This window comes from Oryx dammah, unplaced genomic scaffold (genome assembly GCF_014754425.2).
Source record: "Oryx dammah isolate SB20612 unplaced genomic scaffold, SCBI_Odam_1.1 HiC_scaffold_27, whole genome shotgun sequence".
Lineage (NCBI taxonomy): Eukaryota > Metazoa > Chordata > Mammalia > Artiodactyla > Bovidae > Oryx > Oryx dammah.
This window is the reverse complement of record NW_024070211.1, coordinates 91875557-91897484: the sequence shown is the minus strand read 5'-3', so window position 1 is coordinate 91897484 and position 21928 is coordinate 91875557. Positions and strand designations below refer to the sequence as shown.

At 41.8% G+C, this 21928-nt stretch overlaps 1 protein-coding gene across 4 annotated transcripts in view; it reads left to right on the top strand.

The window, feature by feature from the left end:
• The first annotated feature begins 500 nt into the window (after positions 1 to 500).
• The window catches only part of STAM2 (signal transducing adaptor molecule 2), a 50035-nt gene continuing 28607 nt past the window's right edge, over positions 501 to 21928 (top strand). For 2 of the 4 annotated variants that reach the window (XM_040229079.1, XM_040229077.1), the window contains exons 1-2: positions 501 to 683; positions 21577 to 21661. In XM_040229079.1, coding sequence (XP_040085013.1) covers positions 644 to 683; positions 21577 to 21661 — 125 coding nt within the window. In that variant the 5' untranslated portion in view covers positions 501 to 643. Of the gene's footprint in view, positions 684 to 21265; positions 21662 to 21928 lie in introns of those variants that run through there. The other 2 variants (XM_040229076.1, XM_040229075.1) reach the window with 2 other exon arrangements.

Sequence of the window (21928 nt, the reverse complement as noted above, 5' to 3'; positions counted from 1 at the left end):
AGCGCTATGGGCGGAACCAAACCCTTTGCAGACTCTGCGCTACCAAGGCTCCTTCCGTTTCCAAGGCAACGGGACTGTGACGCGAACGCAGCCGCGGCCCCAAGGCCGTGTGGCACCACAGCTTAAAAAGGAACCAATTTGGAGAGAACTTGGTCGTCTGAACCCGCAGCCCTAGGCTGAGAACCCCGGACGACCGTACCCTCAGAAAAGCTGCCTCCGGCAGTGCAACTTCCGGGCCTCTGGCTTCGCCCAGTCCCAGGCGCGACGACTTCCGGCCCCGAAGGTCCCCTGCTCCGTGGCTTGCCCGGGTCCTAGCCATGGACAGGTGGCCGCGGCGGCTGCCTGACCCCTACTGGAACTTCGGACTAGGGCTGCCGCCTCCTCCCCGCGGGCGGCGGACACAGGAGCGCTGAGAAGATGCCCGCGGCTGGCGGGACCTCTCCCAGGGAGGAGAGTTGAGGGCGGAGCGCGGACCGGGAGCTGGCCCATCAGGCGGGATCCGGGCAGAGGCGGTGGCGGAAGTGCTGGGACGTGGTCGGGGCCGAGCTAGACGTCTAGGAAGCCGCCGCCGCGGGTCCTGCAGCCCCGAGCAGCTGCCGAGCCTCTGCGTGATCGCAGCGACGAAGGCTCGGGCGCCGGCGAGATGCCTCTGTTCACCGCCAACCCCTTCGAGCAAGATGTGGGTAAGTGCTGGGCCCGGCCCTGGGCCGCTGTTTGTTGTGTTAGAAAGTGGGCGGTGGCGACTCTGGGAACTGGAAAGCCTAGGAAAGGGGGCGGCGCCGCCGCTCATAGGCATCCAGGATTTTTTTTTGAGAGGGTGGGCAACCTCGGCGCGTCCTAAGCGGCCTGGGGCGTGTCTCCAGCCCACCTGAGGTTGGGGACCTCGAACAAGGACCATTCCCCTCGTCAAACTCAGGAATATGGAGGAGCCTGGGACTCTCTGGAGACTTCACTAATTGAGCAGTTGCGGAGTTGATGACACAAACTTTCAGCTCCCACTAGAGCTGGTTGAGTCTGGTGTCCCCCGGCCCTGCAGTCCCCTGCCCCGTGCTTAGGAAATGGTGCAGCAGACGCTGTTGTGTAGGGCACTCAACACTGAGAGACGTAAACTGGTTCCTGTTCAGTAGAAGGAAGGTGTTTTACCTCGCTTATATCCAGATGCGTCCAGGCCGTGATAGCAACCATTTACGGTAGTTGAAAGTGTTACTCTACCCGTGGATGGCGCAAGTGCTATAAGGTGCTCTGTCTTTTATGAAAAGGAAAACCCCAAGATTTCAAAATAGTCCAGAACACCTGATATTTTACTTGTTGAGGGGTCTTCGGTGATTATGGAGCGAGATAATTAGGTTATGAAAAAGAAACCGCCAAAATTTCAGAACAATCCAGAACACCTGATATTTTACTTGTTGAGAGGTTTTCAGTGATTATAGAGTGAGAAAAAGATGGACTGGGTATGAGAACTTACTTGTGGCATTAGAAAAGCAGTAACTGAAGCTGACTAAAGTAAATATTGATATTTTTGTAGCAGCAGTTGCCTGTAGATATAGTTTTAGGATTTAGTGTAATGAAACGCATGGCTGAAAATTGCCAGTCATACTGAATATTGCACATCACAGAGTATTGCACCTATTTCATAGTTACAATTTTCTGATTATGGGAAAAGTCTAGAAAGTGTCCTATTTTGGTTTGTGATTCCAAAAGTGCTTGTTCAAAAGTCTAATAAGTATTTTCTATTTCCAGAGAGCTAGAAAATATTATGTATTTTGACCCTTTTGCTTTTCAAGTATGTAATTCCATAATTTCATTCAGCTTTTCTCTTGGTAGTTTAACATTGGTGACTGTTATAAATCTCGGAAGCATCACATTGAGGCTCACAACCTCTGCCTTTGGAGCGCCTAATGATGTCTTCTTCCTTGTAGTGAGACCTACACTTTTTATTGTTGTTGTGAAGACTTTTGTTTTGTCACAGTTTTAAAAAAGAAAAAAGCAAACTAGAATAAGACAAGTGATATTCAAACTTAAAAATTGTGGAACTCTTCAAGGGAGATTTTTCCTGGAAGCCTATTGTTTTCTGATTGAAAACTTCTCTAGTGAAAGTAAGCCTAGTTGCTTTTCTAAACCTCCCCTTCAGTGGCTCCTGAGGTTCCAACATGGTTTAGTAGATCATAGTTTAGTACTGCTGTAGTAAAAGAAGCACTGCCCTTCAGACAAAAAAACAAAACAGAACAAAACCATGTATAGATTATTTAATGGGCAGTGCCATCAGCCAAAGCTTCAGGTACTTATTTGTTAACTTAAGTATGACGGACTGGAAGTCAGTATCCAAAAGACAGTTTAAAAATAAAATAGAAAGCTTGATTGTAAACTTCTTTTAGGCAAGTGGTTGGAATTAATAGAGAAAATGGTATGATTTAGGATTTCAAATTGACTTTATATCTCTATCATAGAAGGAAAATTATATATTGCTCTTTGAAAGCTTAAAGCCTTCTTTAATTTGAAATTAAAGTAATATGACACGCAAGTCATTATTTAACTTGAGATGTCCACAGGAATGTTCCTTTGCAATGTCATTGTCCTTTTCACCTGCTGTCTTTGATTCAGTCAGATTCTTATTACCATTGTTTCTTTTTTGTCATTGCTTTGTTTACCTTTCATTTAACAAATAGGCATTGAGTGATTACTATGCACCAGAAATTGTGTTAAGTTCTGGGGACACAAATTTAATAAACAGACTGTGTTCCCTCAAGCAACTCTCTTTCTAATGGTGGATTCATACACATATAAAAAGATAATTGTAGGGACTTCCCTGGTGGATAAGAATCTGCCTGCAAATGCAGGAGATACAGGTCTGATCTCTGGTCCAGGAAGGTTCCACATGTGATGGAGAAGCTAATCCTGTGTGCTACAACTACTGAGCTTGTGCTCTAGAGCCTGCGAGCTGCAACTACTGCAACAAGAGAAGCAGCCACAAATGAGAAGCCCATGCACCGTGAGGAAGCGTAGCCCCACTCTCCACCACTGGAGAAAGCCCACAAACAGCAACGAAAGACCCAGAGCAGCGAAAAAGAAATAAATTTTTTTTTTAAAAATTGTAATATAATGTGAAAAATACAATACTAGAAATATAGGCAATGCTTTATATTTTCCCTCTATTTACAGCAGTCATTTCCCCTGAAAAGAAGACAAGGACCTTCAGGCATACATTTTATCTGTACCGGTGTTGACACTAGCCTCTCTCTCTCCCTGCTTTCCTGACAGTACTTAAACCTACAGGGAGTAACCACCTCTTACCATGTGTATGATACGGTCATTTTATAATTAACTGAAAGTTGAAACTACCTTCCTTTGGTTGGTGCAGTCTCATCAGAGGGTGCACAGTCTTTTTGATAGCATTCATGTGGAGAAGAAATCCTTTGCTCGAGGCAAAAGACTGTAGCAAGTCAAGATGTCCAAGAAGGCAATCATGAGTTGATGGTATTTGACTTGTCAAATGGAAGCAGGTCAAAGTCTAGGAGGTAAAAAACTCTGGCAAGTTCAGTTTTTATCCTGAAGTCAAAACCTATAAATCCTGAAGGATATGCTAGGTATACCATACCTAGCATTAGAGCTCTTTAAATACTTATTGGAATTCTTCTAATCTGGATTTATTGTTCATTTTGTTGAATAAAATTTCTCTGAAGCTGTGCTGAGAAAAAAAGAGAAAATATCCACACGTATCCCTCCGCTCTCCCCCAGCCCTGAGTCTTCTCTTGAAGGGGGAGTGTGGGTTTCCTGAAGTGGAGCCTGGTTAGGGCAACCTTTTTAGGGGCTTCCAAGGAGAAAGTAAAACATGAGGGACAGAGTCAACAATAGCAAGATTTAGTGATAGTGTTAAAAGGACTGATGTCATTTCCTTATATTCTCTATCAATTTTTTCCAGTCTCATGACATTGGTTCCGGAGTCATGACTGTTCTGCTCCCTAACTCCAGTTCTTATTTGCATATCTTTTTTTCTCCTTACCCAAGTCAGGCAGTGTTTCTTGCCAGTCTCCGCCTCTATGCCTTTTACTGTTCACTGATAGATTTTTGCTCTTTTTCAACAACTCTTGGTATCTCCTTCCTTAAGAGATATACTTAATTGTTTTCCGCAAAGCTGAGCCTCTATAAAAACTCTTCAGACACAGTGGATTGAAGTATGAACTGTATCTATAAGGAGACTTTTTCAAGTAAAATTTGAATGTATGTATTGCTGTCTTTGGCTTGTGTTGTGTTCAAATAACTTAACAGTGAGGTGGCTTAGGATTTTCTGTATGGAATTTTTTTCTCATTGAAATTTTACAAGAAACCCTAATGTAAAAATAGATATTGGTAGCTCTCTGATAATACAAATTTACTTTATATGTTTAAATTTATTACATTTATGTAGTTAAGGCAATTCTTGAACACATGGAGTGGTTATAATCTTTGTAAAAAGTTAAAATGAAAAAAATTTTTGATTTAGGTGAGAATGGTAGCCTTCACCATCAGGTTTTTTCCCCCTATACTTTCTTTTGCTCACGTGGTACCAAAAATCCTAATAACCTAGTCCTAATTAAAATAGTTATAATTGATATATTTTGTAATTTTTTTAAACAATGAAATATTTTTAGCATAAAGCACAGAATATAATGTAAACTTCTCTCCCTATCCATCACCTCTGTCAAATCCTAACATTTGTCACACTTTATTCTTGTTTTCTTAGGAAAACATTCAAGATACAATGGGAATTATTACCTATATTTAGTAACTACTTGACACTATTCTTTTTCCTCTCTTCTTACAGTAAGCACTCTCTAAAAAGATTTAAAAAACTATCTTATAATGTATACTAAACATGTAAATATATGTATTGTTTTACATGTTTTTAAACTTCATAAAAATAATACTCTTTGTAGTCATTTGCAACTTGTCATTTAGCACTTTTTGGGAGAGTTATTCATATTGATGTTTGTAGCGCTAGTTCATTAATTTAAAAAACTATGTGATATTCCACGTTTTTTAACTCATTATCCTATTTTTTGCAGTTTTTTTGCTGTTACAGACAACACTGCAGTGAGAATTCTTATCCATGTTTTCTTGTTCATAAGAGTGAGAGATTCTACAGGGATTGTATCTTGAAGAGGAATCCTTTATTAAAAATGAATATAGTGCAAAGTTGCAAAATCTTAAATAATACTGAATTGTTCTTTCATGTATTTTGTGGAACATTTTACTCCCACCAGCAGTGGAAGACAAGCCCCTGTTCCATATTCTCAATAACACTGGGTATTGTCATAATTTAAAATTTATGCCAGTTTGATGGGTATGAAATAGGGCATTGTTTTCATTTCAGTTTCATTGCAATTGAACATCTTTTCATGTTTTTTGGTGAGTCGGTTTTTTGTAAAAATTGGGCTTCCCCGGTGACTCAGCAGTAAAGAATCCACCTGCAGTGCAGGAGCCACATAAGATAGGGTTCGATCCCTGGGTCAGGAACATCCCTGGAGGAGGGCATGGCAACCTACTTCAGTATTCTTGTCTGGAGAATTCCATGGACAGAGAAGCCTGGCAGGCTACCGTCCATAGGGTCTCAAAGAATTAGACACGACTGAAGTGACTTAGCTCACATACACCATCTGCTCATTACTTTCATATACTTATTCTGTTGGATTATTTTCTTACTGAGTTTTAGCATTCCATATGCATCTTCTACTAATCTTTCCTTGTTTACATGAATTGCAAATATATATCCCAGTCTGTTGCTTCTTTTTGTTTCTGATACCTTTTGCTGTTAAAAAAAAAAAAGTTTTTGTTTAGTAATACTGTCTTTCTCCCTTGCTTTTATTTTTTTGTTCTAGAAAAGCTTTCTCTCTGCTCTGAGTCTATAAGAATGTTGTCATGTTTTCTTCTGAAAATTTTATTGGAGTTTTGATTTTTGTAGTTAGGTCTTTAATCTGTATGGACTTGGTCTTTATGTAAGCTCTAAGGAGGGATCTGATGGGATAGTCAGTTTACAATAGACAGTAATCAATTGTTTAATCACCATTGTTGAACTGTCTATCCTTCCCCTATTAGTTTGGTGCACTTTCTCCTACATAGTAAATCCCTTCCCCTATATGAGGCCTGTGTCTGTGCTTGTTGTTCACTGTTCTCTTTATCCTGTACCAATACCACATTTTATTCCTATGTCAGTGGTTTTTATAGGTGTGGTAGGGTCAGACCTGTGTCTTGTTTTTCTTCGTTTTGCTAGTCATATCTGTTTGGGGCCTTTTTTTCTTCCATATGAGTTTATTATTAGATTAGTAAAATCATAAAAGGAAATTTATGTTCTTTTAAGATTTGAGAAAACATTGTAGTTTATAGTTTATTTATTTATAGTTTAAGTGGCCACAGGACTGGAAAAGGTCAGTTTTCATTCCAGTCTCAAAGAAAGGCAATGCCAAAGAATGCTCAAACTACTGCACAATTGCACTCATCACACACGCTAGTAAGGTAATGCTCAAAATTCTCCAAGCCAGGCTTCAGCAATACGTGAACTGTGAACTTCCTGATGTTCAAGCTGGTTTTAGAAAAGGCAGAGGAAACCAGAGATCAAATTGCCAACATGTGCTGGATCATGGAAAAAGCAAGAGAGTTCCAGAAAAACATCTATTTCTGCTTTATTGACTATGCCAAAGCCTTTGACTGTGTGGATCACAAGAAATTATGGAAAATTCTGAAAGAGATGGGAATACCAGACCACCTGACCTGCCTCTTGAGAAACCTATATACAGGTCAGGAAGCAACAGTTAGAACTGGACATGGAACAACAGACTGGTTCCAAATAGGAAAAGGAGTGCGTCAAGGGTATATATTGTCACCCTGCTATTTAATTTATATGCAGAGTACATCATGGGAAATGCTGGGCTGGGTGAAACATAAACTGGAATCAAGATTGCTGGGAGAAATATCAATAACTTCAAATATGCAGATGACACCACCCTCATGGCAGAGAGCTAAGAAGAACTAAAGAGCCTCTTGATGAAAGTGAAAGAAGAGAGTGAAAAAAAAGTTGGCTTAAAGCTCAACACTCAGAAAAGTAAGATCATGACATCTGGTCCCATCACTTCATGGCAAATAGATGGGGAAACAGTGGAAGCAGTGGCTGACTTTATTTTGGGGGACTCCAAAATCACTGCAGATGGTGATTGCAGCCAGGAAATTAAATGACACTTGCTCCTTGGAAGGAAAGTTATGACCAACCTAGACAGCATTTTCAAAAGCAGAGACACATTACTTTGCCAACAAAGGTCCGTCTAGTCAAGGCTATGGTTTTTCCAGTAGCCATGTATGGATGTGAGAGTTGGATGGTAAAGAAAGCTGAGTGCAGAAGAATTAATGCTTTTGAACTATGGTGTTGGAGAAGACTCTTGAGAATCCCTTGGACTGCAAGGAGATCCAGCCAGTCCATCCTAAAGGAGAATAGTCCTGAGTGTTCATTGGAGGGACTGATGTTGAATCTGAAACTCCAGTACTTTGGCCACCTGATACAAAGAGCTGACTCATTTGAAAAGATCCTGATGCTGGGAAAGATTGAGGGCAGGGGGAGAAGGGGACAACAGGGGATGAAATGGTTGGATGGCATCACCGACACAATGGACATGGGTTTGGGTGGACTCTGGGAGTTGGTGATGGACAGGGAGGCCTGGCATGCTGCGGATCATGGGGTTGCAAAGAGTCGGACACGATTGAGCAACTGAACTAAACTGTAGTTTATTCTTGATTTATACGAACTGATGATATTGATAGCTAATAATACACTTTTTTGTTTCCTGATACTAATATTTAGTTCTAAGGTTACTTAGATTTATAGTTGACCCTTGAACGACTCAGGGGGTTAGGGTTGTCCACCCCCCTGCACAGTTAAAACTCCGTGTATTAACTTTTGACTCCCCCCAAAACTACTAATAACCTACTGTTGACAGGAAGCCTTACCGATAACACAGTCTGTTAATATGTTTTTGATGTTATATGTATATCTACATATATCTTAAGCATTCATGTCACACCTTTTTCTTAATCTTTAAAATATTTCTAGGCTCCCCAATTTGTCTGCAAATTTTTTCACATTGTCATACACCTCTAAAAGTTTTTTATAGTTATTAGAAAAAAATTTGCATATTACATGGATCTGTGCAGTTCAAATCCATGTTATTCGAGAGTTAATTTTAAAGTTAAGAGGGCAAGAGGAGGATTTCTCTACAGGTAAATATACAACATACTACAACTTAACATAGAGGGTTGAGAGGAAAGAATTTTTTTTTTTAACATTATTGCCTTATTTGTCTATAACTATACCTGTTAGTTGGAGAAGGAAATGGCAACCCACTCCAGTGTTCTTGCCTGGAGAATCCCAGGGACGGGGGAGCCTGGTGGGCTGTTGTCTCTGGGGTCGCACAGAGTTGGACACGACTGAAGCGACTTAGCAGCAGCAGCAGCGGCATACTTGTTAGTGACTGTTTGTATTTAGTATAGGAATTGAACCTAGGAAGGTCAGTGTAACAGATATCAAGACTTTGCCCCCTGAAAACTATTGACATTTTGAAGCTGCCACCTACTTAGTTTTAGCTCATATTATTTCATTTTCATGTCAAAATTTTGTCAGTACATAGTGGTGTAGTTTTGAGAATTTTAGCCATTCTCCTTGTGGCTTTAATATGTATTTATGTGCTTGATCTTTAGTATAGTCACTAAATTAACATTCTTTTTTGAAATACCTATTTAAGTTTTTCATGCATTTTTCTTTTCACTTAATTTTCACAACTGCTCTTTTAAACATGGCAGCCATTCTAATTTCCATTTTACAGATGAGAACATGGTTTCAGACTTCAGTCAGAGCTGAGGGGAAGCCTTAAGTTAGTGCATACATTTCAGAGCTGGGAATAGGGAAGGTGAGTCTTCAGTGTTGAATGTGTGATGTGGGTGCTCCACGTGTGCCCGGTGATTTCCTCAGTCTTCAGAGAACAGGTAATCGTCGGCCCAACCTGAGTGCTTTTGAGTCTCCATCGGTGGTGTTTTGGCAAGTTAGAGGCTGCTTTTGGGGGTTCATTTTTCCTTTTCCCCATCTGTTAGTAAGTGTTTTCCACATGAAGCTTTCAGGTAAGTCTCTTGAAATGGAAATTATACTTACTACATGTATACTTCTGCCCTGTTTCTTAATGTCAGTGTTTATAGAAATGAGCATAACTGTTCTGAGGAGTTGGGAGTGGGGTATGAGAAAATATGGTCCACTGGAGAAGGAAATGGCAAACCACTTCAGTATTATTGCCTTGAGAACCCCATGAATGGCATGAAAAGGCAAAAAGATAGGACAGTGTAGATGCACTTCCCAGGTGGGTAGGTGCCCAGTATGCTACTGGAGATTCATGGAGAAATAACTCCAGAAAGAATGAAGGGATGGAGCCAGAGCAAAAAAAAACCACCCAGTTGTGGATGTGACTGGTGACAGAAGCAAGGTCCGATGCTGTAAAGAACAATATTGCATAGGAACCTGGAATGTCAGGTCCATGAATCAAGGCAAATTAGAAGTGGTCAAACAGGAGATGGCAAGAGTGAACATCAACTAATTCTAGGAATCAGTGAGCTAAAATGGACTGCAATGGGTGAATTTAACTCAGATGATCATTATATCTACTACTGTGGGCAGGAATCCCTCAGAAGAAATAGAGTAGCCATCATAGTCAACAAAAGAGTCCAAAATGCAGTACTTGGATGCAATCTCAAAAACGACAGAATGATCTCTGTTTGTTTTCCAAGGGAAACCATTCAGTATCACGGTAATCCAGGTCTGTGCCCCAACTGGTAATGCTGATGAAGCTGAAGTCGAACAGTTCTATGAAGACCTACAAGACCTTTCAGAACTGACACCCAAAAAAGATGTCCTTTTCATTATAGAAAACTGGAATGCAAAAGTAGGACATCAGGAAACACCTGGAGTAACAGGCAGATTTGGCTTTGGAGTACAGAATGAAGCAGGGCAAAGGCTAATAAAACAAGAGAACGCACTGGTCATAGCCAAGAGAACCACTGCCAAGAGAACGCACTAGTCATAGCAAATACCTTCTTCCAAGAACACAAGAGAAGACTCTACACATGGACGTCACCAGATGGCCAACACTGAAATCAGATTGATTATATTCTTTGCAGCCAAAGATGGAGAAGCTCTATACAGTCAGCAAAAACAAGACCAGGAGCAGACTGTGGCTTAGATCATGAACTCCTTATTGCCAAATTCAGACTTAAATTGAAGAAAGTGGGGAAAACCACTAGACCATTCAGGTATGACCTAAATCAAATCCCTTATGACTAGACAGTGGAAGTGACAAATAGATTTAAGGGACTAGATCTGATAGACAGAGTGCCTGATGATCTATGGATAGAGGTTCATGACATTGTACAGGAGACAGAGATCAGGACCATCCCCAGGAAAAAGATGCAAAAAAGCAAAATGGCTACCTGAGGAGGCCTTAAAAATAACTGTGAAAAGAAGAGAAGCAAAAAGCAAAGGAGAGAAGGAAAGATACACCCATTGAATACAGAGTTCAAAAACTAGCAAGGAGAGATAAGAAAGCCTTTCTCAGTGATCATTGCAAAGAAACAGAGGAAAACAATAGAATGGGAAAGACTAGAGCTCTCTTCAAGATAGTTAGAAATACCAAGGGAACATTTCATGCAAAGATGGGCTCAATAAAGGACAGATGGTCTGGACCTAACAGAAGCAGAAGATATTAAGAAGAGGTGGCAAGAATACACAGAAGAACTGTCCAAAAAAGATCTCCATGACCCAGATAATCATGACGGTGTGATCACTCACCTAGAGCCAGACATGCTGGAATGTGAAGTCAAGTGGGCCTTAGGAAGCATCACTACGAATAAAGCTGGTGGAGGTGATGGAATTCCAGTTGATCTATTTCAAATCCTAAAAGATGATGCTGTGAAAGTGCTGCACTCAATATGTCAGCAAATTTGGAAAACTCAGCAGTGGCCACAGGACTGGAAAAGGTCAGTTTTCATTCCAGTCTCAAAGAAAGGCAATGCCAAAGAACGCTCAAACTACCGCATAGTTGCACTCAACTCACACGCTAGGAAGGTAATGCTCAAAATTCTCCAAGCCAGGCTTCAACAGTACGTGATCCGTGAACTTCCAGATGTTCAAGCTGGTTTTAGAAAAGGCAGAGGAACCAGAGATCAAATTGCCAACATGTGCTGGATCATTGAAAAGGCAAGAGAGTTCCAGAAAAACATCTATTTCTGCTTTATTGACTGTGCCAAAGCCTTTGACTGTGTGGATCACAAGAAATTATGGAAAATTCTGAAAGAGATGGGAATACCAGACCACCTGACCTGCCTCTTGAGAAACCTATATACAGGTCAGGAAGCAACAGTTAGAACTGGACATGGAACAACAGACTGGTTCCAGATAGGAAAAGGAGTATGTCAAGGGTGTATATTGTCACCCTGCTATTTAATTTATATGCAGAGTACATCATGGGAAACGCTGGGCTGGATGAAACATAAGCTGGAATCAAGATTGCTGGGAGAAATATCAATAACTTCAGATATGCAGATGACACCACCCTCATGGCAGAGAGCTGAGAAGAACTAAAGAGCCTCTTGATGAAATTGAAAGAGGAGAGTGAAGAAGTTGGCTTGAAGCTCAGCATTCAGAAAACTAAGATCATGGCATTTGGTCCCATCACTTCATGGCAAATAGATGGGGAAACAGTGGCAGACTTTATTTTGGGGGGCTCCAAAATCACTGCAGGCAGTGACTGCAGCCATGAAATTAAATGACACTTGCTCCTTGGAAGGAAAGTTATGACCAACCTAGACAGCATATTAAAAAGCAGACACATTACTTTGCCAACAAAGGTCCATCTAGTCAAGGCTATGGTTTTCCCAGTAGCCATGTATGGATGTGAGGGTTGGACTGTAAAGAAAGCTGAGTGCCGAAGAATTGATGCTTTTGAACTGTGGTGTTGGAGAAGACTCTTGAGAGTCCCTTGGACTGCGAGGAGATCCAACCAGTCCATCCTAAAGGAGATCAGTCCTGAGTGTTTATTGGAAGGATTAATGTTGAAGCTGAAACTCCAATACTTTGGCCACCTGATGTGAAGAGCTACTTATTTGAAAAGACCCTGATTCTGGGAAAGATTGAGGGCAGGCGGAGAAGGAGACGACAGAGGATGAGATGATTGAATGGCATCATCGACACAATGGACATGAGTTTGGGTAGACTCTGGGAGCTGGATGGACAGGGAAGCCTGGTGTGCTTGTTCCATGGGGTCGCAAAGAATTGGACACAACAGAGTGGCTGAACTGAACTGAACTGATGGTTCTCAGCAAACCGGATAATAGAGGGTATCTTGGGAGTGTCACATAAGAAGAAAGTGAACTTGTAGGGAGGGAAAGCCTAGACCTTTTACCTTTTTCAGTTCAGTTCAGTTCAGTCGCTCAGTCGTGTCCGACTCTTTGCGACCCCATGAATCGCAGCATGCCGGGCCTCCCTGTCCATCACCAACTCCCAGAGTTCACCCAGACTCACATCCATCAAGTCCGTGATGCCATCCAGCCATCTCATCCTCTGTTGTCCCCTTCTCCTCCTGCCCCCAATCCCTTGCAGCATCAGAGTCTTTTCCAATGAGTCAACTCTTTGCATGAGGTGGCCAAAGTACTGGAGTTTCAGCTTTAGCATCATTCCTTCCAAAGAAATCCCAGGGCTGATCTCCTTCAGAATGGACTGGTTGGATCTCCTTGCAGTCCAAGGGACTCTCAAGAGTCTTTTCCAACACCACAGTTCAAAAGCATCAATTCTTTGGCACTTAGCCCTCTTCACAGTCCAACTCTCACATCCATACATGACCACAGGAAAAACCATAGCCTTGACTAGACAGACCTTAGTCGGCCAAGTAATGTCTTGTTGGTCTAATACAAATATGTTGCCTTCAGAGAGCACACTGAGTATATTGTCCTACATTATTCTAGGTGTTGGTAGTTTTGTGCACATTTGAAGGAATATTGAAACTGTGCTTTAATGTACAAGTAGTCTTCACTTGACATAATTCCAGTATGCATGAATTTAATTACCATGTGTTGGTTAACTAGTTTTCTTTGTGAGGTAGGTCTGTTTTGATATTACTAAATTCTAGGAATGCCTTCACTCCTAAGGTGTGATAGCCTTTTGGGGGTTTCAACTGATAGCCTGAAATGTGGTCCTCTCTGCTCTAGTTGGGTGGAGTACTAGTCTGCTTGGGCTGCCATAGCCAAATTACATAGACCACGTAGCTAAGCAACAGAAATCTGTCTTCTCACATTTCTGGTGACTGGAAGTCCAAAATCAAGGTCCCAGCAGGGTTGGTGTCTAATGAGGGCTCGCCCCTGGGGCTGCACATGGATGTCTTCTCACTGTGCCCTCACCTGACCTCATTTTTGTGCATGTGAGAAAAGACAGGGACCTCTCTGGTGTCTCTTCTTTTGAGGACACTAATCCTCTTGGGTCAGGGCTTCAACCTTATGACCTTATTTCACCTTAATTACTTCTTTAGAGTCAGGTCTCCAGCTCTAGCAGTGCTGGGGGGTAGGGCTTCATGGTGTGAATTTTATGGGGACACAGACACTCTGTCCGTAACAGGTAGAAACTTGTAAAGACTCCTTGCGTTGTGCAGCCTTCTAGCCTCAAAGCAGGTGACCTGTGCTAGACCTCACAGAATCTCACCCAGAGTGAGGGAGTGTGGGTGTGTAAAGCATAGCCCTTGACCAACAAGGACCCATGATTAAATCCCTATGCTTGGAAATCTGGCCTCTGTCTCCTAGGTGCCTTATTTGGGCTGGTTCTACTTGTGTTTTGGGCTTCCCTGATAGCTCAGTTGGTAAAAGAATCCACCTGCAATGCAGGAAGTTCAGTTCAGTTCAGTTGCTCAGTCGTGTCCGACTCTTTGCGACCCCATGAATCACAGCACGCCAGGCCTCCGTGTCTATCACCACCTCCCGGAGTTCACTCAGACTCACGTCCATCGAGTCAGTGATGCCATCCAGCCATCTCATCCTCTGTCGTCCCCTTCTTCTCCTGCCCCCAATCCCTCCCAGCATCAGAGTCTTTTCCAATGAGTCAACTCTTCGTATGAGGTGGCCAGAGTACTGGAATTTCAGCTTTAGCATCATTCCTTCCAAAGAAATCCCAGGGCTGATCTCCTTCAGAATGGACTGGTTGGATCTCCTTGCAGTCCAAGGGACTCTCAAGAGTCTTCTCCAACACCACAGTTCAAAAGCATCAATTCTTCAGCGCTCAGCCTTCTTCACAGTCCAACTCTCACATCCATACATGACCCCAGGAAAAACCATAGCCTTGACTAGACGGACGGACCTTAGTCGGCAAAGTAATGTCTCTGCTTTGGAATATGCTATCTAGGTTGGTCATAACTTTTCTTCCAAGGAGTAAGCATCTTTTAATTTTATGGCTGCAATCACCATCTGCAGTGATTTTGGAGCCCCCAAAAATAAAGTCTGACACTGTTTCCACTGTTTCCCCATCTATTTCCCATGAACTGATGGGACCAGAGGCCATGATCTTCGTTTTTTGAATGTTGAGCTTTAAGCCAGCTTTTTCACTCTCCTCTTTCACTTTCATCAAGAGGCTCTTTAGTTCCTCTTCACTTTCTGCCATAAGGGTGGTGTCATCTGCATATCTGAGGTTATTGATATTTCTCCTGGCAATCTTGATTCCAGCTTGTGTTTCTTCCAGTCCAGCGTTTCTCATGATGTACTCTGCATATAAGTTAAATAAGCAGGGTGACAATATACAGCTTTGACGCACTCCTTTTCCTATTTGGAATCAGTCTGTTGTTCCATGTCCAGTTCTAACTGTTGCTTCCTGACCTGCATACAGATTTCTCAAGAGGCAGGTCAGATGGTCTGGTATTCCCATCTCTTTCAGAATTTTCCACAGTTTCTTGTGATCCACACAGTCAAAGTCTTTGACATAGTCAATAAAGCAGAAATAAACCCTGGTTCAATTCCTGGGTCAGGAAGATCTGCTGGAGAAGGGATAGACTACCCACTCCAGTATTCTTGGGCTTCCCTGTGGCTCAGCTGGTAAAGAAGCCACATGCAGTGCGGGAGACCTGGGTTTAATCCCTGGGTTGGGAAGATCCCCTGGAGAAGGGAAAGGCTACCCACTCCAGTATTCTGGTCTAGAGAATTCCATGTGTAGTCCATGGGGTCGAAAAGAGTTGGACACGACTGAGCGACTTTCACTACTTGTGTTGGGACAAGTATGTGTATGCCCAGGTAGAACACTAGGGCCATGGTGAGGCTTACTTCATATTTCCCTTCTCTCAGAAACCTCAGATGTGCACTGCTTGTTGTTCACTTCCTGACCACAGTTGCCTCATATATTTTGGCCTGTTTTATTCTTGTTTTCAGCCCCATGGTGGCTCAGATGGTAAAAAATCTACCTTCAATGCAAGAGACCAGGTTCCATCCCTGGGTCGGGAAGATCCCCTAGAGAGGGAATGGCAACGCACTCCAGTATTCTTGCCTGGAGAATCCCATGGACAGAGGAGCCTAGTGGACTACAGCCTACCGGGTTGCAGAGAGTGGGACGTAGACTGACTAACAACATACTTGTTTTCAGTAGAGTAGCAAGTCTGGTACCAGATACTCTGCCATGGTTGAAAGCAGACCAGTCGTGAGTTTTTATTTTCAAACCTAGTAGGAAGAGCTTTAAAGATCTCCTTGAGGCATTCTTGTTTTTGTATAATTTTTTTTATTACTGATGGAACCTATTTTCTTAAAAGTTTTATGGGTAGACTTGAATCCTTTTTAATGCTATGTGTTGAACATAATGGGCTGTGTAGAGGGTGAGTCTTTTGTTCCTTATAGGTATTGATGGACTGATTCTTTATGATATTCTTAGAATCTTTCTGAAGTATTTCACTGTGTATTTGAAACTCTCTATATACAATCATAACCTGATGATGAAATGTTATGACTTACACCCACCAAACCCTGGAAATTTAGCATTTAGGCCCCAGGAGGGCTCTTTTAACTCTCCCCCGCTCTATGTATTTGACATAGGGTAATGTGAGATAGGGCCCCAACACTGGGCATGGTGACATGCTATAAAAGAATGGTTCCTTAATTATAATATTTAAGATTTTTCCTGGAGTTTAAAATACTTTTAAGCGCATAATTTAACTGTTATTTCCTTCACTTGAAAAATGAAATCCTTTTTGGCAGGCCATTATAAAGTCTTTAGATTTTACACTTTTTAAAAAGGGTAATTGTGAGTCCTATATTTGTAGAAAGTAAACTATGTTGGATAGAGTATTTAAATTAGGATTTTTCCATTTTCTATAAAAGATCAAGTAAAAAAAATTCTGTTGAGATATTTTTGAAATTGGAAGGGTTTTGAGGGGGTATCAAAGAGGCTTCACAGTTAATTATGTATCACGTAGCCCGAAGTGAAAAAACAGTCATTAAAAATTGAGTTCTAGCAGGAATAGATAGGTTATTGGATGATCTAAAAATCAGTTGTGGAGGAGGGGGGCATGAGTGAGTGTTGAGTGTATTGGTACTAATACACATGTATACTGACAGAATTTGGTGATTGATGATGCCGGCTTCTCAGATCAAAGAGGAAAGGATAGATTCTTAGATCCCCACCCCACCCCATGTGCCAGATGAAATTCCAGAAAGACTAAGGATTTACCTGTAAAAGATAAAGAATATATATATTTCTCTATAGAGAAAAACATATTGGGGGAATATTGAATCTCAGGTAGTTGTAACACTGCCAAATGACATTAAAAAAAAATGTCTGTACAGCAAGAACAAAACCCCATCTGTTATAGGCAGAGAGAAAATTTGAGCATGAGCTGGCAAGTTGTAATATATGTGATTTGCTCTTCAGCCCCAAGATAAATATATATCACTGTACTAGAAGTCCTTTGCCTCCTTCTGGAGGCATCCCTTTCCCCATTCACCCTGGCTGTCTTTTTAGATGGACTCCCAGAGGTATTGGCATTGTCATTCCTCTTCAGTAAACAAGCGGAGAACTGGAACCTCCCTTTTAAGTTCCCTGGTGCTGTTGCCTTTTGTTGCCACTTGGTGTTGCTGTTGAAGCTTGATTCTGTGGACCCCCTTGTACTGCTCAGCTATGAGGCTCTTAATGGTCCAGAAGCTTGCACAGACTTCACTGGGGCCACTTGGGGCTTCTTAAAGGCGATTAGAGTCATTTACTCAGAAGCTCTGCTGTTGTTTCCCCCTTTAGAGTCATTGTACCAGGGTCATAGGGTATGAAGGAGCAACCAGCACCATTTATCAATTCATTCATTTGACAAATAATTACTTAGCACCCGCTGTGTGCACTGGATACTGTTTTATTTATTTTAAGTAATAATAGTGAACAAAACAAAGCAAAAACTTCTTGCCATATTGGAGTCTACATTCTTTCTGAGGATTGGGTAGAGGGAGAATAGTGGTGGCAGAAAGAGATGATGGGGTTAAGTGTCAATGCAGTGACACATCTACAGAAACTTCTGTGCAGTCAGTTCTGATCTCTTTTAATTATTGTGTTGTTTATTCTATGTGGGATATCAATATGAGTGATTCCAGTAAGTGTAATGAAGAGGCTGAGTACTTGATGGATTTAAAATTACAGTTCACTGATGATTTCTTGCTAGCTTATATAGGCACTTTGTGGCCACACTGTATATAGTGGTGCATCATGCAGCGATGAAAAACGTTGTTGGTGGTGGGTTGTTCAGTTGCCAAGTTGCATCTGACTCTTTGCGACCCCCTGGACTGCAGCACATCAAGCTTCTCTGTCCGTCACCATCTCCTGGAGTTTGCCCAGATTCATGACCTTTGACTCGGTGATGCCATCCAACCATCTCATCCTCTGTCGCCCTCTTCTCCTGCCTTCAATCTTTCCCAGCATCGGGGTCTTTTCAAATGAGTTGGCTCTTCACATCTGGTGGCCACAGTGTTGGAGTTTCAGCATCAGTTTTTCCAATGAATATTCAGGGTTGATTTCCTTTAGGATGACTGGTTTGATGTCCTTGCAGTCCAAGGGACTCTCAAGAGTCTTTTCCAGCTCTACAGTTCAGAAAGCATCAATTCTTCAGTGCTCAACTTTCTTTATGGTCCAACTCTCACATCCATACATGACTACTGGGAAGACCATAGCCTTTACTATACAGTATAGACATGTATTGGAGAAGGCAATGGCACCCCACTCCAGTACTCTTGCCTGGAAAATCCCATGGATGGAGGAGCCTGGTGGGCTGCAGTCCATGGGGTTGCTAAGAGTCGGATACAACTGAGCGACTTCATTTTCACTTTTCACTTTCATGCATTGGAGAAGGAAATGGCAACCCACTCCAGTATTCTTGCCTGGAGAATCCCAGGGGTGGGGGAGCCTGGTGGGCTGCCGTCTATGGGGTCGCACAGAGTCGGACACAACTGAAGCGACTTAGCAGCAGCAGGTAGACATGTGTTTATGAACATGAAGAGATGATTATGTTAAGTGGAAAGGCACCTTAGGAAGTAATATATTTAGGATGATCACATTGTTGAAAGCACCTTTTCTCTACCTCTGAGGTCTCCTTGCTTAGCAGGGAGTTCTGTAAGTGTCACCCAAGTCTGCCCCTACTTCATTATTGACTCCATCCCTGTTATAATGACTTGAGTGGTGCGTGCTGAGTCACTTCAGTCATGTGACCCTATAGATTATAGCTTATCAGACTCCTCTGTCCAGGCAAGGATTCTCCAGGCAAGGATGCTGGAGTGGGTTGCCATATCCTCCTCGAATCTTCCTGACCTAGGGATCAAACCCACATCTCTTATGTCTCCAGTATAATGACTTATCTGATTGTAAATTTGAGAGTAACTGCTGAAACTTCAGTACTTTGGCCACCTCATGTGAAGAGTTGACTCATTGGAAAAGACTTTGATGCTGCGAGGGATTGGGGGCAGGAGGAGAAGGGGATGACCAATGATGAGATGGCTGGATGGTATCACTGACTCAATGGACGTGAATCTGAGTGAACTCCAGGAGTTGGTGATGGACAGGGAGGCCTGGCGTGCTGCGATTAATGGGGTCGCAAAGAGTCAGACACGACTGAGCGACTGAACTGAACTGAACTGACCCTCCTAGTGCCTGTTGTCAACGTAAGAGCTATCTGGTCTTTTTATAACCATGAATTGGTTTCTTCTTCCAATAATTGTGCAGGGGCTCAACCCTGCAGGGAGAGGTCCGTCTCGGGGGCTCACTGCTAGCAAGCCCATTTGTCCAGCACACCTAAAGCTTCTTTTAGGAATGACAGTGATATTTTTTGTTTTGTTTTGTTTCTTGTTCATAACTTTGGCAGGGAAGTGGTTATCAGTTTTTGGGTGCTCTCTTTTATTTAGTTTTATACATATTTTTTCCCCATATACGTTCTAGAAAAAGGTCTGGGTAAATATGCATCATACTTTTCCAAGAGGTTTGTAGAACTAGGAGATTTTTCCCTTTTTTTTTTTTTTTTTCCTGTCTGTACTTTTGAATTAACTGGGATTATTAGATATGTTGAGAAATAGTTAAACGTTTGCAACCTCTGAAAAATACAGCCTGGTCTGACTTTCCCTGTAAAAGAACTAGTTATCTTTCTACCAGGGAAGAAGCTAGACTTGAGTGATAAGTTTCTACCTGCAGAGCTTGGTGCTTGAGTCTAGAACTTATGATAGGCAAAAATATATTACTAAAATTTCTGACTTAACATTTCACTGTCAGAATATTGCCTTTTATCCTTAAATTTACGTTTTCAGTTTTTTGTATCCCTTAACTACTCTTGTCGATACAGATGAATTTACTTCTTTTGTCTTTTAACCTTCCTACTACCTTTGTCAGTAATCTACTGTCTTCACTGTACATTTGCCTTTGCCAGTGAGATGTTTCATTTCAAAATGTTTGTATTTCTAGTTTTGATGTTTGCTGCTTAAATGCTTTAACATTTCTCGTGAAGACAGTTTCAGTTCAGTTCAGTTCACTCAGTCGTGTCTGACTCTTTGTGATCCTGTGGACTGCAGCACGCCAGGCCTCCCTATCCATCAGCAACTCCCAGAGTCTGCCCAAACCCATGTCCATCAAGTCAGTGATGCTGTCCAACCATCTCATCCTCTGTCGTCCCCTTCTCCGCCTGCCCTCAATCTTTCCCAGCATCAGAGTCTTTTTAAATGAGTCAGCTCTTTGAATCAGGTGGCCAAAGTATCGGAGTTTCAGCTTCAGTATCAGTCCCTCCAATGAACACCCAGGACTGATCTCCTTTAGGATGGACTGGTTGGATCTCCTTGCAGTCCAAGGGACTCTCAACAGTCTTCTCCAACACCACAGTTCAAAAGCATTAATTCTTCTGTGCTCAGCTTTCTTTACAGTCCAACTCTCACATCCATACATGGCTACTGGAAAAACCATAGCCTTGACTAGATGGACCTTTGTTGGCAAAGTAATGTCTCTGCTTTTTAGTAGGTTGGCCTTAACTTTCCTTCCAAGGAGCAAGCATCTTTTAATTTCATGGCTGCAGTCACCATCTGCAGTGATTTTGGAGTGCAGAAAAATAAAGTCTGACACTGTTTCTACTGTTTCCCCATCTATTTCCTATGAAGTGATGGGACCGAACACCATGATCTTACTTTTCTGAATGTTGAGCTTTAAGCCAGCTTTTTCACTCTCCTCTTTCACTTTCATTAAGGGGCTCTTTAGTTCTTCTTTGCTTTCTGCCATGAGGGTGATGTCATCTGCATATCTGAAGTTATTGATATTTCTCCCAGCAGTCTTGATTCCAGCTTGTGCTTCATCCAGTCCAGCATTTCTCATGATGTACTCTGCATATAGGTTAAATAAGCAGGGTGACAGTATGCAGCCTTGATGTACTCCTTTTCCTATTTGGAACCAGTCTGTTCTTCCTTGTCCAGTTCTAACTGTTGCTTCCTGACCTGCATACAGATTTCTCAAGAGGCAGGTCAGGTGGTCTGGTATTCCCATCTCTTTCAGAATTTTCCACAGTTTCTTGTGATCCACACAGTCAAAGGCTTTGGCAGAGTCAATAAAGCAGAAATAGATGTTTTTCTGGTACTCTCTTGCTTTTTCAATGATCCAGCACATGTTGGCAATTTGATCTCTGGTTCCTCTGCCTTTTCTAAAACCATCTTGACCATCTGGAAGTTCACGGTTCACGTATTAATGATGCTAAACTCTTTTAGCTTTTGCTTGTTTATGAAACTCTGTCTCCTTCAAATCTGAGTGATATCTTTGCTGGGTAGAGTGTTTGTTTTTGTTTTTTTCAGGTGGGTTGTAGTATTCTTGTTTGTAGGTTTTTCTCCTTTCATCACTTTGAAAATATTATGCCATATTCTTTTGGTCTGCAGAGTTTCTGCCAAAATATCAGCTAATGTTTCCTTGTGTGTAAAAACTGGTTTCTTTTCTCATGATACTTTTATGTCTTTCCTGGATTTATTATTATGTAAGACATCCTGGTTTTTTGGTATGTTTATCTCTTATAGAAAAGGCTACAAATGAGTACAATACTACAGAAGATTGGAGTCTTATTATGGACATATGTGACAAAGTTGGAAGCACTCCTAATGGGTAAGATGGCCAGTCACGCCCAGTGAATGTCTAGGAGCTTAATAATCTGTATCTCTTTTCCTGATATAATTCTGGAAGGAAACAGGATTTTTACTGTTGCCTTTTGGGAGTAAAAGTAAAGACATGCTACTGGCTGAATTTGTGTGGTTAATCTTATTCTGAAAGAACAAACAGAAAAGAATTAACTGAAAACTTGAAATATTAGAATGTATAATTAAAGCCTTGATACAGGGAATTCCCTAGTGGTCCAGTGCTTAGGACACTGTG